This window comes from Athene noctua, chromosome 7 (genome assembly GCF_965140245.1).
Source record: "Athene noctua chromosome 7, bAthNoc1.hap1.1, whole genome shotgun sequence".
Taxonomy (NCBI): Eukaryota; Metazoa; Chordata; class Aves; order Strigiformes; family Strigidae; genus Athene; species Athene noctua.
In genome coordinates, this window is record NC_134043.1 from 6,545,669 (window position 1) to 6,564,290 (window position 18,622).

The following is an 18,622-nucleotide window of genomic DNA, read 5'->3' on the forward strand; positions in this document are numbered from 1 at the left end:
CATGTGTGCTTTTTCCCCCCATCTTTGGACTCCAATTTTGTTATTTCAGACAGTAATGTTGGCAGCATAATGTTCACAAAACTATTGCAGCCTTAAATAAATCTATAACATGCCACTATTGCTATATAAACACTGAAAGAAGCCTACTCCATCTGATATGAAAATCTTGGCATTCCTAAGCCTTATTTATGTGATAGTGACAGAGGTCATTTCATTCCTCGAGGCACAGCCATCTATAAATTATAGCGGCACACTGTGAGTAATGAGTTATGCTAAGAAAGAAAGGTGTTTAGAAGAAAACCGTGTAGATTTTGCTCAGCACAGCAATCCAAAAGTTCATATGGTGAGAAGCAATTGTCACCGTACATAAACTGTGATGTGCATTGTAAAATAAAAATGTTTAAGTAAAATCAGCCTTTCTGAGTTGTGTACTAGAAGTGACTGCTTTGTGTGGCACTCTGTAACACCACAAGAATATGCCCCAAACAAAAAGACTGTAAATTAGTGCCTCAACATATAAAATAACTAATTTTCACTCACAAGGGAAGAGGAGTGAAATTTCACCCTGCTTAAATACTAAACCCATCCCAGCCACTGGACTTGACAAAATCAATGACAGAAATAGGAAGACCTGCCTATTTGTAGGTCACACCTGAGTTTACAATTTTTCTCCAACTTCAGGTAGAAAATGAGGAGCATCCCTGCAGAAACAGACCTCTAGGTAGACTTGAACAGAGATTTTAAAGCAGAAAGGGTCAGAAAGATGGTGAGCAAAACTCTGCAGCTGATAAGACACCGTGCTACTACCCTAGGAAATTTTTTTTCCTTAGTAGATGAGTGACCTGCAGTCAGCCTGCACATACTCTTTGGCCATCGGGCAACTGGAAAGAGATGCCTTCTTTATATATAGCGAGTAGCAAAGTGACTAGAGCTGGACTTCCCGCAGTGTCAGGTCACGCTGCTGCATCAGCTCCCTCCCTTCTGCAACCAACCAGCCCATCACGGGGAGCAATTTGTGTTCAAAAGCTTTAAGGTCCAGTTTATTAGTTAACTCAAAGTCAGATTCTCCCTACTTTCCTCTTCCTGCTAACCCTTCTGGGAGGCCTTTCCAGAGACTTTGTTCCTGCCCCTTTCTGCAGATACCTACAGCCAGATCATTTCTTCGAGCTAATGAGACCTTTTTTTTTTTTTTTTTTCCTCTGGCTTCCCTAGAAATGCCATCCTTCAGCTCTGCTCATCCTTTGCTCTTTTCATCAAGGCTGTAAACCACAGCTCCTGCCTGCACACACTCCCCAGCTCCCAGCAGAGTGACTCCTCGAGGCTTTTCTAACCCCAGCCCATTACCGTTTAATAGAGCAGACAACGACAGCTCAGAGGCCTTGATAGCCATTGTGAGACACTCTTTCACCTGGCATGATCGATTCCCTGCGCAACCCTTCACCTGCAAGCCAAGAGTGTGGCTCAGTGACTCTTACCTTTGCAGTCCCAGCCTGCCTTTTGACATGGGTGGCGTAGCTAGGAGGGTAGATCCAGTCCTGAACTTAATGGAGTTAATCACCCACAGCTTAGGCACCTGCCACTTACGAGCAGCATGCAGGCTTCCCTGCCCAGTGAGTGGGAAGAAGTGGGTATCCCTAAACGGTACCTTATGCGAAGGGTGGACAACATAAATTACTGACTGGAGCGGCATCCCTGAATTCCCACATCTCCCAGGAGATGGGGTGTCCAGGTCAGAAAAGTGCCTCCACCTACATTTTAATCCAGACTTTCAGCTCCTCCTGAGATGTACCTGGCTGTATGTAGTCTTTGAGAGATCACTACCAGTAAAAGGAAATTTTTCAATTTTAAAACATTGCTGTTGTCGCTGTGGGGCCTCTGGTACTATAACAGAGTTCAAGTGCTTGCTGGAGGGATGGGAAATGGGCAGTTGGTCCTCCCAGCAGTGAGCTGCATGCATGTCCTGACCTTCCCAAGGGAGCATCTCACCCCCAGGCCATGGGCTGCACTAGGAGAGGAAGCAGGGACAGCAGCCAGGCGCCTTCACGGGCATTTACTTATTTTCTTTGGTGACTCCTTAGGTAAAACATGTCCTGAAGGGCAGACCCAAACCCAGTAGTCCCATCTGCCAGCTCTCCCTATTCTGGGGACAAGTGCCATTGCTCCTGGGACACTGTTTAGACAGATGGTGGCACCATTTTTGCCAGTGCTTTGAGAAGCATGTGGCTGAGGTTGGCCTTTCTGAGAGCTCCCAAAATTATCTGGCAAACCTAGGAACCTTCACAGGTATCCGACTGATGATCAGGGATGGATTTTGATCACAAACCAGGTATTTCCTCTTTGGTGTTTGGGAACTCAACCCCTTATCTGAGCATGGCTGGGAGAAGCTGATGAAACTGGAGGCATGGCCATGCTGGATGCACAGGCAAGCATCTCCCTCCACGCCCCAGCCTACATTCCCCATGCTCCTTTCAGAAGTAATTAGGGGCACAGAAAAGGGTGAAACTGGAGGTGGTTTTTATGCTCAAAACAAATCTAAACAACTGATTTGGGGGAGCTTTGGATTCTGAGAGCTCTGGGGAAAAAAAACTAAAATTGTTATCCAAGTTGTTAGGGAAAAATTTGCCAGAGATGATAACAGATCCTAGGATTTAAATATTCTCACAAATTGTTTCCCAGAGCTACCTGACCCTCACCAAATTAATGACTAAATTCTGCTTTTAGCTAAATATGTTGCTCGTGGGGTTCACCGCAAAATGGGAAGGAATCTGAGTCTATGTAAGGGTGGAAATCTGCTAGAACACACAGGAAAGGAGAAACTTCTTAGCTACCAGGGCCTTTTTCGATCAGAATTTTGTGCCTACAAGTATTTTTCTGCCCTACGTGAATATCTGCCAGTTTATGGGGGAAAGGAAGCAGCCCACACACAGAAGCAATCCAGCCATCCTGTCTGAGGACATCCTTACAATTCTGTCCCTTTAAAAGGGACGATGAAAAAATAGAATTTGGTTTTTTTGGTAACAGATCCGATGAGTTTATGGAAAAATACTGCCTAACCTGTCACGGCCATCAGCATACTGCTGTCAGTGATGCTTTTATCTCTTTGCTTTAAAAAGGCTGCATCCTGAGATGATGTGGAAGGGGGGAAGAAGAGAAAGAAAAAGTTGATTACTGAACTGGAGAAAAAGAGCTAGTATTTAGCTGAAGGCAAAAAAAACCCTCCTCAGAGTGACTATCATAATAATTATGTGACAAACTGTCAACCTGTAGCTCAGTAGCCGATGAACATATCTGTTGATTGTGAAGTGAAGTGTACACCTAACAAAGTAAAGGCACTACAAGGGGAGGAATGATATAAAAGACAGAAATAAAACTTGTGACGTCTGTCCATACATTTCGAGTTTACAAAGTTTGTGCTAGTCTCCAAAAGTGCTGAAGACAGAACTGGAATGGACGGATAGTTTAAGAATATCTCAGTGTATCATTGAGGAGTAACTTTTTATGTTAGTGTTCAGTGCTTAATCAGTAAAACATGCCTCTAAAATATATATGTCAGAAAATACAGTGCTCACAAGGAATGAGGATGGGTCCTGACATTTCCCAGGATGTCACTCTGGGGAAGATCACAGGGAGATGCCTCTGTCGGTGCCAGGCATCCTCATACACAGCCCTGCTGCCTCTCGCTACATCTCCCTCCTTGTCAGGGATGCTCCACGTGGGGTGCTCACAGGAAAGTCTCCATGTGAACATTTTTGGTGAAAAGAATTGAAATCAGAAGTGCAAACATCCCAGCAAATGTAAATATTGTATCTGCAATGCAGGTGCGTTCGATTTGCTCAGAGAGCTCTGCAAGAGGGGGGAATATATATTATCTGAACTGTTTCTCTGTTGTCACCACCTTGTCAGATCCTGATTTTGCAGACTCCCTCTGTAGCAGCTGTAGGAGAAGCAACAGGAGAAAGATCAATGCTTGCCTTCTGCCTTCCCATCAGCAGAATGTTTCGAAAACTCTGTAGGTTGAACATGAGCCTTTAGGGAATGCTTGGAGATAATAAATATCTAATTATAAGAGGGTCTATTACCTTGAGGAGACAACGACTTGTTCTTCTTTGGAGGCAAACTTGCTAACTATGAAGTATCTGGGGAATTTTAACTGTAAAGTGTCTCTGTAAGGCCCGTGTCTTTTTTTCCCCCCAGTAGGACCTCAAGGCTTCTATCTAGTTAATGGAACAAATAACACCATTTTCACTGGGCCAAACTGGCTGGAGCTGTCAGCAAAAGAATGAGAAAATTTATGAAGTAAAAACAGCTTAAAAGGCATATAAACCTGGGACTGAGCTGGGCTGGAAATAATCCACTGAAGAGCACAGAAAACACTTGATTTTCCCCATAGCTGTAAAAGTGACTCTCCATTGCCAGCGGGGCTTTTTCCCTGTGTGCAAATGAGTTAGGAAAGAGAATTCTTCAGTTTGGAGGAAAATCGTGACTTGATGGTAATGAAGAGGGATTTTTCAAGTGGTAAAAGAAATATTCCAGAGTGGTATGCTACGTACACCCACCTGACCATATAAGTATGGGAATATTCTGGGTTTGAGCCTGTTTTGCTGCCACAGGTCATGAGGGTTGTGCCTGAGCGGGCAGGTGAGAACTAGCAAGAGCAGCATGGCTGGTGGGTGGTGCTGGAAAATCCATCAAAAGGAGTTTATCACAACGGAAAATAAATTAGATTGATCCGATTCCTCCTCATGGGTTACTTGAGGCTTAAAAAAGGCAGTTGCTATAAATACGCCATCTGACTATTTGGAATTGATTTAGTATGTTACAATCTGTTATTCCCTTTCCGAGAAGAGACTAAAATAAATTAAAAAAAAATATATCAGAACTACAGTTTCAGAGCCTATTGTCGTTTGCTTTAAGGAAAATTTCTGTAGTTTAATCTTATGATCCTAGAAATGATGTTAGCAGTTTGGGTTTTCTGAAACCAATGAAACATTAAGATGGCAGATGGTATGCAGGCTCAGCAGAGATAAAGGTTGCGTGACTGTGCTAGGAATAAAGCATAAATGGCCTGGTACATTGAGTTTGGTGAATTTTTTTGTTTTGGGGGAATTTTTATTCTTTTTTTTTTTTTTTTTTTTTTACCCTGAAGGCACATCTGCATCATCTTTTATAATGCAATAAGAAAAAAAAAAAAAAAAAGGAGCTTCTTATATTGCTGACGCAGTCTCTGAGACCAGATGACTGTCAAACTAATTTAAATAAAAAAAAAAAAAAACACTTACAAACATTGTACAGAGAGGGGATATTTGATCCAGTGGACAGACTGAAGTCTGGGATCCCAAGGGCTAATCCTGACAGGAACATCTATGAACAATGTAATTCTCCCTAATTAAAATGAGTTAATATCAGTAACCAAGGTGCTTGATAAACCGCAGAAGAAAACACATCGTAAGCATTCAGTGTTGTTAATTATTGAGACAGAAGCCATGTTTGCTTATTAAATGCATCAAAAATTCTTCCAAATCTCCAGATTTATGCATAAACATTTTTAAAGCCTAAACCCCCAATATATGTTTCAACAGTAGTAAAAAAGCTTAGCAACTCTGATCAACAGGAAGATGCATAATTATATGAATTTTCTTCAAAAAAAGCTACAGCGTATGCTGTTGTATTTATTACAGGTCTTTTGCAGTGTCACTGCTTTTACAAGGGACATTCCTGAGCAGCAGTCATTGCCTGAAGAGAGCAAAGGTTTCTATGCTGGGATTAAGGTAATGCCAACGACCCAGATTTACTGACTTGGCATATCTCTAGGGAATATTTGTACATTATCTGACATGCTCTGAAAAACAAGACACAGAAACATAAGCCCTGATCATCATAATCAGTGCTACTTTTATGTTCACTATGAGAAAATGTCTTAATAAATTATATGGCTTTCAGTATGTTTGTAAAATGCCCCGAAGCACCCATCAGCACCGAGTGCAGGTGTTGACACTAATGCACTGTAAAGAATATGCAAAACTACATCTTCTAGTAAATACAACCCAAAGTACCCTGGTGCTTATGTATAATGGGACAACACACCTACAAGGATGCAGAATCTTTTTATAACCAAACCAGAACAAAGTGAAGACAAAAATGAATTCTTAACCAGCATTTTATGGTCAAACACTACAAAAATCAAATTGCTGGAGATATATTCACATTGAGTGCAAAAAACAGGTCTAATCCCTCTCGAGGGTTAGACTGTCAGTCTGGCAGTCCAGGAGATTTTGAGATCTTTTGAGTATCTAAGTGTCATGCTTCCACATGTTTGAAAAATCTATCAGCCCATTCTATGTGGCATTTGAAGAAGAGTGTTGGCTTCTTTGGAAGTGTCAAAATTTCCCAGGGAATGGAAATTCCCATTTCTGAGTAGCCCTGGGTGCTGTTTCTGCTCTTGCCCCAGGAGAACAGACAGACAGACATGGCACAACCTGAGCTCGCTCCCTGGAGCATGAGCCACTGAAGTTCTAATATACTATGTATGAAGAAATCCTTCTTCCTGCCATAGGAGGGAAGAGGAATTGGGCAAAAATTGCACTCAATTTGCACTTTGGGGTAAAGTACAAACATAGAGTCCATGACCATGAGGTAACGCTATACTTTAGGCCATGATATTTCTCATAGTCCATTGGTATAAGAGCTCCTTTTAACCAGGGATATTAAAAATTAATGAATTATATAGTATCATGTTATTTTCGACTTAATAAAAATGTGGTTTGAGTTTAGGAGATGAGAACCAATTAGACACTATATATGACAACAGTAAACAATTTCTTAATTGCTAAGAATGTTAAAAGTATTTTAAACCCAATTTCACCTTATATATTTGAAGATCATTATTACAAAGATTATTATTATTATGAGCACTATTGCAAAGATTATTATTATTTTACAAGAAATTTTGTCTTTTCATAATTAAAACACTCAAAATTTAATAAATAACAGTATTGTCTAATTAATCTGTCAAAATGATCTAAAAACTATTTTCTTATTTCCAGTTTTCACCAGAATCACTACAAGTTGCAGAGGATGGCAAAGAGCATGTTTTGACCATTCTGAGCACTATACCCATTGCCTGTCCTGGGCATGATGACTCCTGTAGAATTACTTTGCAGCTAAGTACTGAGGATTTGGGTAAGAGCGTTACATTTCGACATCAAATCAATGTGGTTACTTTTTCCTGTATTTATGTTACAATGATTCTAATCTAAATTGTAAGATGTAGATAACAACAAAGGGCAGAAGCCAAAAAATCAACAAACCAGGCCATATATTTGTTTGCAAAATAAAATAGATGATAATATCATGCAAGTTTTTAAGAAAAAAAAAAATCTGACTAGCAATAACCTGAATGGTAGTCTGCTGAGATTTATGGATGAAATAACTATGAGCAGAAGAACTTATTTTAAATTCCAGGAGTATAAAATTCCATTTTAAGTTTTTGTAGCAGCAATGGTTTTAGGTAGAATAATTTCATTAATTATCAATAAGAAGCTCACCTGCAGATTTATTATTCAGTAAATGTGTACTGAAACCTTTTTTCTTTCTTTTGCTGGCTTACAGATTTTGTCTAATATAATAGAGAAGAAAAAAAAATCATTCCTATACTTATATATTATTCTCTTTCTAAATGTATTTTTTTTTACTTGAAAACATTGACAATGTCACTTAGAAAATTCTTGCCCTTTTAATCAGTAAATGCTTTCCTCAGGTTAATCTGGTGGAATATCATGACTAACCAAGGGGGACATATATATATATATATATATATATATATATGCTTTACATTTGCACTAAATAAAACACCCAGATGTTTTTCTAACAAGACAGTTATTTGTCTTCCATAAGTGACTCAATGAGAAAAATGTTTAGAGAAGGGTTACAGCCACAGTTTCTCTACCCACAAAAAGCGAGCTTGAAAAAATATTGGTAAAACCCAGATAGGTCGTGATATTTCCCTCTCCTTTCTCTCCCCATCATCAGCCAAGTGCTTAGACAGAAGCAAAAAATAATTCAACTGGTATCATAACACAATGTTCTTAAACTGAACGGCACCTTATGGTTCCAGCAGCTGTGTTGGCTCTCATACGTGGAGTACTTTGCATTTCTCCATGGCTCAGTGCTGCTCTGTTCTACATATTGCTCTTGGCTTAGAGTCTCTGCCAGTCCATCAGTCGAACATCCGCTGAGCTCATGGGAACAGATTTTCTTAGATACTGAGGTAGCTAAGAGCGCAGGATGGTGTGTGGTGGGATGTCCCCACAGACTCCAAGTAAGTTGTACACCTACCATTTAGGAAGATCAAATGAGAATTAGACACGTAGACTCTCAAGGTCATTTTTTTTTAACTCGCATTTTCTTAGGCATCAGTAAAGCCTTTCAAAATCTCACTGACAACGAATGCATGGTCCAGGAGCTCTCAAACAGGGGAGCCTGAGTTCAATAGATTGGACTGAAACTGAGGCTGACCCCTTGCCAGGGTCTTCTCCAGTCCCACAATGTGCATTTGACTGGAAGAAAGAGGAGAGGCAAGACTTGCAGAAGCAGCTTTATTTTCAAGCTGTCAGTGGGCTTGATGTGTGGTGCCAAGAGGTGCCATGGAGGCACAGCTCGACCAATTAACCAATCTTTGAAGGAAGTTGTCACTGGAGTGGAAAATTTCCGTAAGTTTTAATCAACTCATTTCTGCATCTTAAACTAATAACCAGCTCTAGCCCTTGACTGATTCATCCTGAGGCTATTTCCTTGACTGACACAGGCCGTTTATGATCAGCTGAGATATCTATATATGCTGAAGGTTGAGTAACTGCTGATGGGTGTTTGCATAACCACATGGTTGTTTTGTGCGTTTATTGTCTTTAGGGTCCTTTAGTTTATCTGAAGGAACACTGTGGACTTCTGAAAAACATAGTGTCAGCCACGGTGCTATGAATTGAAAATAAAAACAATTTTAGCTGAGATTCGTTTATACCGAAATAATTAACTGACAAGCTCCTTGTCTGGCTGAATCCGTATGACAACAGTGTTGTGCTAATTATGTAGGGAATAAGTGATAAGAAAGCTAATTACAAGCACAGAAATATCTCTCCGAGTTCAGACAATATCATAATGAATGCCAAAGCACAGCAGAGCCACTGGAGTTCAGCTTCTGTTAAGTTTATCATTACTATTTTGACAAGATGATTTTCTTTGATTTTAAACTTTTGTTCTGGGTTGTGAGCACAGCTCATGGGGCTGTAATGGCAATAACTATTCCTCATGGAAACCTCCAATTTAATTGAATCAAGAAAACCTTGAAAATAAGCCAGGACTTTTCTATAAGATGGGAGGCAGCCTTTCAGGATTTGATATGAGTGATAATATGCTATTAATGTTTGTAGGCTTTTAGTTCAGTTCCTACAGAACACTACAGGGTTAATTTAAATTATATTTTATGAGTCTTTTCCATAAGGAATAAAACATTGATTATTTGATTGTGTTAGAAATACCATCTTAAAATACTTGAATGTCATCTCTTATAAATTATTAAGCAATTCTACAATGGGAAAAATTATATGAAAATCACTTATTTTAATATAGGATTAATTACATTGCCACCATTTCTAGAACTTCGTTCTTTTCAGCTGATAATTAATGGTCTGGGACAGAAAACTTAACACTCGGCACAAATACTGGCTGTCCTGAAATCATCAGGAGATTCTGACTGGCCATGATTTCATCTTTTAACCACCAAAGAATTCATGGAGGGTTGGGTGACTTCTTGAAGAGCCCATAGACACTATGTAAAATGCAGACCAGATGGCTCAGAGCCAAATGCTAACATAATAGCAGGAAGGAAGAAATTCTTCCCTGTGAGGGTGGTGAGGCCCTGGCACAGGTTTCCCAGAGCAACTGTGGCTGCCCCCTCCCTGGCAGTGTCCAAGGCCAGGTTGGACGGGGCTTTGGGCAACCTGGGCTAGTGGAAGGTGGCCCTGCCCATGGCAGGGGGGTGGGACTGGATGAGCTTTAAGGTCCCTTCCAACCCAAACCATTCTATGATAATTCAGTGTTTGTAAATAAAAACACCTCTATGGAAACAAAAATCCAGGTTTGTCATTTACCTGAGACTTCATCATGAAAGGTCAGGACCCAAGAGAAATCAGGACCCAAGACACTAGGAGTCTTGCTGCTAGAAGAGCTCCCTTTAGGAAAGATATGATGTGCAGAGGCAGAGCTGCAGGGATGTCTTGGGTTTCCATTGCCATATTGATTTTGTCACCACCGATCACTTCCCTACCCATCACACATACTTGTATAGCCATTACCATCATAGCTTATTAATTTTCCACCTTCTTTTAGTGAATTTAGCCTCACAATGCCTCTGTGAAAGATAGAAATAAAACTACCTTTGCTTTAAAAGTTGGTAAGTAAAGCACCATAATCTAGTTAAGACAAAAATACAAATCTACTGCATTTGTCCTCCTGTTGTGGATCCAAAGTTCACTAAAAACTGACTCAAGAACCCTCCTTTCCCAGATCAAAAAATCTGTTTATTTTACATGAAATAACTCCCAGCAGATACCTCCTTATAATAAAGGTCATGAAACATAAATGTTTTTCAGAAACACAGAATCATCTCTTTCTTTGTCATGAGAACTACTCATCTTCATTCCCTGGGCATGGACCTATAAAGATAAGACTGTCATTCCAGAAATATTAGCCCCTGTGGAAAGAAAAGCACCACTGAGTTTTAGTAAACTGTCTACTGCCAGGAGGAAAAAAAAAAAAAAAAAAAAAAAAAGGATAGTAAAATGTGCAGAGGGTTGCCAGGTTGAGTCAGTCACAACTGTCTTCATGCAAAACCCATCTGGTTTCAAGGCATGTGTGTCCTGGAATGTGAAACATTTGTGTTGTACGGTAAACAGGGTACGGGCAACTGTTTGGATAACTCTTGTCAGACTCGGTGTTCGTGTTCATTTTAGATAGCCAATTACCGGGGCCCCCAAACATCGCTCTTTCAGCGTGCCAGGTGGATCTGCTGCGGGCGCCCTGCTCGGGAAGCAGCTGTGCAGCAGCCACGCTGACAGTGACAGCCGTCACAGACTTTGCTCAGGATGGGAACCGCATCAGCCGCATCAGAGCCGAGCCAGTCGGATGGCAGGATTTGCTTTGGAGGGCTTACACACCCAAGGATGTGAAGGTCAGTTCCTAAATTAATTTGGGAAAAGTGTCAAATTTCAGTGGGAGGTTTAATATCAAAGAAAATGAGATGCTGATAAACCTTAACTATATAAACGTTTGGGGATTGATGTCAGCAGAGTAAACTAAAACAGCCTCTTTATACACCAAAAAAACCCCAAACATGTAAAGCCTTGTGCTTTGACAAATCCAGGTTTGATTATTAGTCAGCACATCCAGGCCAACAGCTGGATTACAGATGTTACCAGGTGTGCTTGTGTATGCTGGAAGAGGAGAGAGGGAGAACCTGGGTTAGGGAATTAGCACCTTTTCAAGAAAGAGGGAGAAGGACAACCAAGAGTTTGGAGAACAGTTTCTGAAAAGGCAGAGGAAAGACAGTGCCTTGGTAATGAGAAAGGAGGACCAGGACTCAGCAGTGCCATGTTCAATTTGTGACTGTGCCAGGAATCACCAGGACACTTCTGATGACACAGGCAGCTGCTCTCTCTCTTCATTTATCCCTGTACAAAATGTCCAAAATAAAAATAATAAGAAGCAATCAGGGAAACAAGCCACGTTTTCCCTGCAGAAAGCTTGGCCAAAGGAGCATGGTGAGCAGGAACCGGCCTGTTGTCTGTGAAGTTGTTTCAGGGCCTCAGCTGGGAGGTTTGAAAGCCACAATCCCACGACCCAAGAGAATAAACCAGAGCACAGATTTGACTCAGCTAAATTTCTCAGAGCAGTGCCACATCCAAGCTGGTATACTTTAAATAACTGAAAACAAACCCCCAATGAAATCTATAATTTCACTACCCTAATTTTTGTGGATTTGCTCATGAGAAAATAACATTTAGCTGGACCAAAACAATTTTTGTTTTCAGAGGTAAAATGCCTAGCATGGGACTGCATCCTTTCTCTCTGGCATAGGCTTCTTAAACCTTCTAAGATTCTTAAATCAGAAATTGCAGCTAATTCAGTGTAGTGCACTCACATACCCTTTTTTTTTTTTTTTTTTGACTTACAAATATTTTCATTTAAATATGAAAATATAGCAAGTGTGAAATGGAATTAATCAATTTTAATAATAAATTCCATCTATCTCAGTTAAAACTTGATCTATGGAAACATAATAGACATTACCTTCCCTCCCTCCCCGTTTCCCTGTTGCTGCTTTGCAGTTAATTAGAGGCCTTAATGTAACACAGTTCCTGCAACATATCAAGGAAAAATCCATATAATAAAATCGACATAATCTTTAGTCCCTCAGACTTTTTCAAATATTTTTGATTTATCTGAAAATTGAACGGAAATGGCGGACAGAACATCCCGACACATTCAGAAACCTGATAAAATGGATTTTTTCATCAAACTAAGACTGCCTACAACTAGGACATGCATCCTCTGCTGGTAGAGCAGGGCAGAAAGGGCCACATGGTTTTGTTCATGCAAAGGTTTTACTTAGGAAGGTAACAGCCGTGGAGAAAATGGGAAAATTCTGAGAGTTCTTTATATCACACTGTAGATACAAATGATACAATTGACCTCAGATCAAAATGCTGTTCAAAGAGTTGTTCAGTTTTACAGTGCTCAAGACCATCACTCTAATAGTCTGTTATGTCAGACACTGGTGGGTGTCTAAGCAGTGTCCGTGTGATGGTTAAGGTGCATTTTGAAATACAGATGATGTATTGGACAGGCGAGGAATTTTGTCAGGAAGTGTGGGTCTATCTTCACCCTCATTCATTTATTTAATTTCACTACTGTTCCTAAAAGCTAAGTTCTGCTTTGTCACCGAAAGACTGCACAAGGATATAGCAGCCATTCTTCTTCCCTGCTCTGTGGATCATGGTAGAACTAACTGAATTGCACCTCTGGACTTCTCATGGGCAAAGAGTGAGCAAAGAATTAACAGCACTGGCCAAGAAATCAACCTGGCAGGCTGGATATGGGAAAACCATAACACTCCATCACTCCCACCAGTGTGGCTGGGAGCTCTTCGTATTGCAAATCACTGCACAACCCAGGCTTGCATTTCTGAGAACTGAATAGCAGAGCAGTCAGCCATCAAAAAAACACCCCCTTGAGCAGCCGTGGCCATGCAGGCCCAGCGCTGCTGGAGATTCAGGTATTGCAACTTCAAAGGGAGTTGTCCTACCTCTGGCTTTCGCAGACATATCTGCTCCTTGCAGGGCACCAGGACACTCAGACCTTGTCTGTGACCCAGCTTGTGTCCAAGTAACCAAGGGCTGAAGCAGCTGAAGATCTCTGTTGCTGTAGCAGATCCTTTCCTCTTTTATTCACATGCCGAGAGCTCCAGCAGCCTGATTTGGGGCCTCATCACCAGTACCCAATCAATAACCTGCAGATCAAATATATAAGTCAACCATTCAGATGCTATATCGGGAAATCTAAGGTCGAATTAGGGGACAGGCAATGACTAGTATTAAAATATGCTAATGCTACTTAATTACAGCATACCTTATACCATACTTCAGGCATTACAATTAGTACAATTTAATAAGCACTCTACTCTCTTGATAATTTCAGTGAATGATATACTTCTTAGCAAAAATGTTTCATAAAAAAGCTTCACTTTTTACCAAATAAAGAAAGACAGTGCATTACATCAGGTGGAATAGGAGCACTCTGAACTCCCTTATTGCATGTGATTAAACTCTGTTGTTTGAAACTGAAGCCTATTTTGTACCCATATGCAATCATGTTTTAGAAGTCAGATTTTAGTTTGTACTTGACACATGAAACCTGCCCCTAATGTTTTGTGAGGAACAGTAATGAAGAAAAACTGCTGTGTAGACTGTATTCATTACACATTTCATTTTAACTAGGTCACAGTTCAAGACCTCCCAACAGGGAACTGCTACTCTTTCACTGATCCACACATTATCACATTTGATGGATGGTGAGTATTCTACTTTGAAATCATTTTGCTCAATTACTGCAGTTTTCAGTTTCTGAATGTAGCGTGCATTTGGTTTCACATTAGAATATCAGAAGAGCGTTGTACTAGTTTGCTTATAGTGATTAAAGTAATTCTTCAATAACATACATGGTTTCCTTCCAGCTGTTTATACTCCTTTTAACAAAAGGACTAGAAAATGATTAATCTTGAAGCAGCAATGGGTTTGTGTCTGAAAAATTTTTACAAGATAAAGGTCAGATTCCAAAATGTTCTTCAAACAGAACCATCATTAATGACTTTGAGAGGGTGTCTACACCATGTGGCATCATGTTAGCAACACCCCAGTTCCACGCACATGAGCCATCGCGCCCTGTAGCAGCACGGCACGCAGGGACAGCCTGGTCCTTCCCAGCAGTCCAGTGACACCTGATGGAAAGCCCCTCAGGACAAGGATGCTCTTGCCTTCTTCTGCTTCCACAGCTGCTTTATGCATAGCTGCATCTACCATGGAGTTGACAGTCATAATCACAACTAAAAACCCATACAGATGGCTATACAGCCTCAGATAAAAGAAGTCCAGAAATAATAAGTGGCAAATATCAGGAAAAGAGTGCAAAATTAAAGTTGTACATCCTCCTGTACTGTCCAGATGTCCTCCTGTACTACCCAGCACTAAATTGCTTAAAGACTTACTGAGCCGAGGGTGGTCTCTTTGTGTCTGACAGTCTGTACTGCACAGAACTTTTCTTCAGTTAACTTCCCTAATCATTCATTAATATATTACTCCAGCTATTTAGCATAACAGAAAGTTTTTAAAGGTTGCATCTGGCACATCTGATCCAAAGTTGCTAACATTTCAGATCACATTCCAGGTTTGTCATTCCGCCGTTAACCTCCTAATGGCACAGATAATGACTTTAGGTGCACAACGTCCACAGGGGCTCAGCAGGCGTGATATTCTAATTTTGATATCCTAATGTCCCAATTTCAGTCCAGCATGCTCTGGAGGTATCATGTGCAATGACATCAAAGCTGGAGAAATCTGATGGTGAAATATGAGTAAGAAAGGCAGTGACTCCATTAAAGGTTATGTGTCTGCCTCAAATAAAGGTTTCACCTAAACTGGGTAGTCTCAGCTAGAAGATTAGAGGTGCACATCTAGGGCTTTCCAGTTTTCCTCCTGCTTTCCTAAATATCATTTATAATGTAGTCAGGCACTTGTTTCAGGCAAGTTTGGTTGCTTGATATGTAGGAGGTGCAGAAGAGCTATGAGAGGTGCAGAGACATTCCCATGCCTCAGATATCTGCCATTATTTCTACTCTGGGATATTAAACTAGATTAGAATATTATTTCAAAACTATCTAGACACTTATATTCTAAAATATTCCCGTCTGATTTATAGCTAAGAATGGACAGTGGTCTGCCAGGTTGTTGTGTTTAGGAAGTCATAAATTACTGAAAAGTGCCTCTTGGAATGGGGGAATGCTCTCAGCCACCTAGCACATTTTTACATTTCTTCCATGGGAAAAAAAGGTCTAAAGCAAAATAAAGCAATTTTATTTGAATAACTAGTTTGGCAATCCTGTTATTGATAGCACACAGAAATGCTTCTTAGCAATTTATGATTCTATTTGAGCAAGGGAGTTTGGGAAAGCCCATCCTTCTGTGGCATCTTGCTTCAGAGTCAGGCAGCCTTGAAACAGAAAAATCCCAGGATTAGCTGGGCCCCTCGATAACTGCACATTTCTTCCATGTGGACAGAAATTCATTACTGCTCTGTCCAGTGTAGCTTTAAATGAGCCAGGCTGATGGGGCCTCTGCCATCTCAATAACTAGGTTATTTCACTAAGATATATCACTTCTTGATATTCAGCCAAGTTTCTTACCCATCATTTCACAGTCCCATTACTCCTACTTATATTCCCATTTATTATTGTAAATAATTTCTCTTTCAATTATTGTAATGATTATGCCACCCTATTACACATCAGTTAAGCAACTTCTCTGTCTGCCTATCCAAAAGAATGTTAACACATTAGCAAATTATTTTAAAGCTCTGTATTTAAAGAGTGGGGAATGCAATTCCTGCTTCTGTCCTGATACAAACCTATAAGCTAAAGACAAAGGCTGACACAGAGGTATGGAATTGAAGCATTCCTATTTGGTTATGAACAGATACATGGTGGGAAATCATGTTTGAAATGAGGTGTGCCTTAGGTATTGTGAATGGAAGAATTGTACAAAAAAATCTTGTGATCTCAGGCAAGAAACCATGAGTGTCCCTCAATAATAAAAAAGTATCAGAAAGAGACTGATCTGCAGATTGTTAACAGCAAAGCAGGAAGAGAAAAAAAGCTAAGAGAAACTTCTCCTAGGGACTATGAAGCAATAGGCTGAGAGGAGCATCAGCTCCTGGTTATCCGGAGCTTTGTTGACTATAAGTGATCTGTAGGCACAGGCTCAGGTGAGAACATTACACAGCAAGGAGAAGAAACATCCAAAATCAGTCAAAGAGAGCCGAAGGAAATAGCAGCCTTTACCCACCTCTATATGGCTACAAATTTGGCAGCAAACAAAGCTTAATGAACTCTCAAAAGTGCTCCTGAGATCAACAGCAGATCATCCATCAAACCATATAACCCAGGGAAACCCATTTGTTCCACCACAGAACCTGTAGGTCAGTTTACGAGGAGAGAGCAGGCTCTAAGGACAAAATGTTGTAGGCAGAGCTGCTGTGGATGGGTGGTGATCAGCGGTCGCTTTGGCACCCTTCCCACCCATTCGAGTCCTGGGCATGGCTCACTGAAGGACTGTCACATGGAAAAGCAAGGGGAAGTCTGAAGATGGGCAACATTGCCAACAGCAAAATGGTAAGAGTGTTTTCTATGCAAACAGATATTCCATAAACATACTCCTGGCTTCCACAGAGTTGTTACCTTCTTTGACTTTCCCATTAGCAATGGCTAAATAAGGGAAAATACACAATGTGGAAAAGCAAGGATGAAAACATGAAAATAGAAAACTGAAACATTCTTGGTCTCCAAAGTTTAAATGAGAAGCATTAAAAATTTAAAATTTAACTCAATATAAAAATATTTGACTAATTTCTTTAGCTGATTTGCTGGGAAATTGAAAAATGGCATGAAAATCAAAAGACTGGAGGACTTTATTTTTGGTAGTATTATTTTCCTGCTGAAATGGTCACTTCCAATGTATAGGGTTTTTTGTGAGACTTCACAATAATGCTTCATTTTCTAACTTCTGTAGCGATGTTTTCAATGGTTTTTCATCTGACATACTGAGCTCACATTACATCTGAGGTAGTTAGCTATTCATTAGACAACTGAAATACCTAACTCCCACTTCTAATGATAACACTCCCCTTTGGTGTGCCTCCTGCTAATATATTTCTGTAGAAATATTTATCTTGTAATCTTTTCATTCTTTTGACCAAAGGAAGTGACTGAAAAATCAAAGAAGAATGTGTCATATTTTACAGTGTAAGCACAATCAATTTGTGTATATTAGAGCATAGATGTGAAATAGCGTTAATTATACTAGCTAAAATCCAGAGAGAGCACTTCCTTTTATAGCAAAGTACCTTCTAAATTAAACAAATGTGAAAGCCTGGTAAAGCAAAAGTATAGCCCTCATTACTAGTTATGGCACATTATAAATATAAAAGCTTTTCATGCTGTAAATTGTAGATTCTTAAATATGAAGTACTAGCTTAAAACTAAATATGCAGAAAATCCCTTTAAGGCAAAATATAAAAAGGGAAATATTTCTTGATTGGTGAACTATATGTATCACTCATGTTATTTTGCATTTTACCTTAAAAAAAAGGAAAAATATTTTCAGATTTCTCAAACATTTACATTAATCTATCCACCGATATTATCACAGGGGCAATGGCACCATTTCCTGCACAATGGCAAAATCCCTCAGCTTGCACAGCTTGACACTTCTGGTTGGCTTTAATGGCATTTGCCATAGTAGCCCACAACGAAGTCTTGGGCATGAGTAGTCCTTCCAGAGGTGCTGTTCTTTTTGATAGTCTGCAGAAGTTTAAACGTCTCTGTCAGCGTATTACCAGTATATTATCGACATTCTTCTCATGCCAAATCCCATGCTGAATCCAAAACACAACACTATTCTAGCTACTAAGAAGAAAAAAATAGCTCTATCCCAGCTGAAGCCAGGACAATCCCCAAGCATCCAGTGCCTGCTGAGCATAACCCAGCAGCTTTGCTCCCCAAGAACATGAGCAGTCCTTAGCGATAAGCACTCTGAAACCAGAGAACATCCTCCAGCATCACCCAGCACTTCCTAAGGTCACAACTAGCATAAAATAGTTCTTACCAGGAAGGAAAGAGGGAGCCTGAAGGGACATGACAACAAATCAAATTATTTGATGGCAAAACTGTGGTGGAAAATCTTTAGGAGCAGCCACAATAATAACTGAATTAAAGAGATGAAGTGTAGCTTGGTGAATAGTG

The 18,622-nt window shown here is 40.1% G+C and overlaps 1 protein-coding gene across 1 annotated transcript in view; it reads left to right on the forward strand.

Moving 5' to 3' along the window:
* Positions 1-18,622, forward strand: part of LOC141962534 (von Willebrand factor D and EGF domain-containing protein-like) — a 185,895-nt gene that overhangs the window by 56,071 nt on the left and 111,202 nt on the right. Inside the window, exons 5-8 of the mRNA XM_074910812.1 lie at positions 5,679-5,768; positions 7,044-7,179; positions 11,007-11,224; positions 14,049-14,122. Coding sequence (XP_074766913.1) covers positions 5,679-5,768; positions 7,044-7,179; positions 11,007-11,224; positions 14,049-14,122 — 518 coding nt within the window. The remainder of the gene's footprint in view (positions 1-5,678; positions 5,769-7,043; positions 7,180-11,006; positions 11,225-14,048; positions 14,123-18,622) is intronic.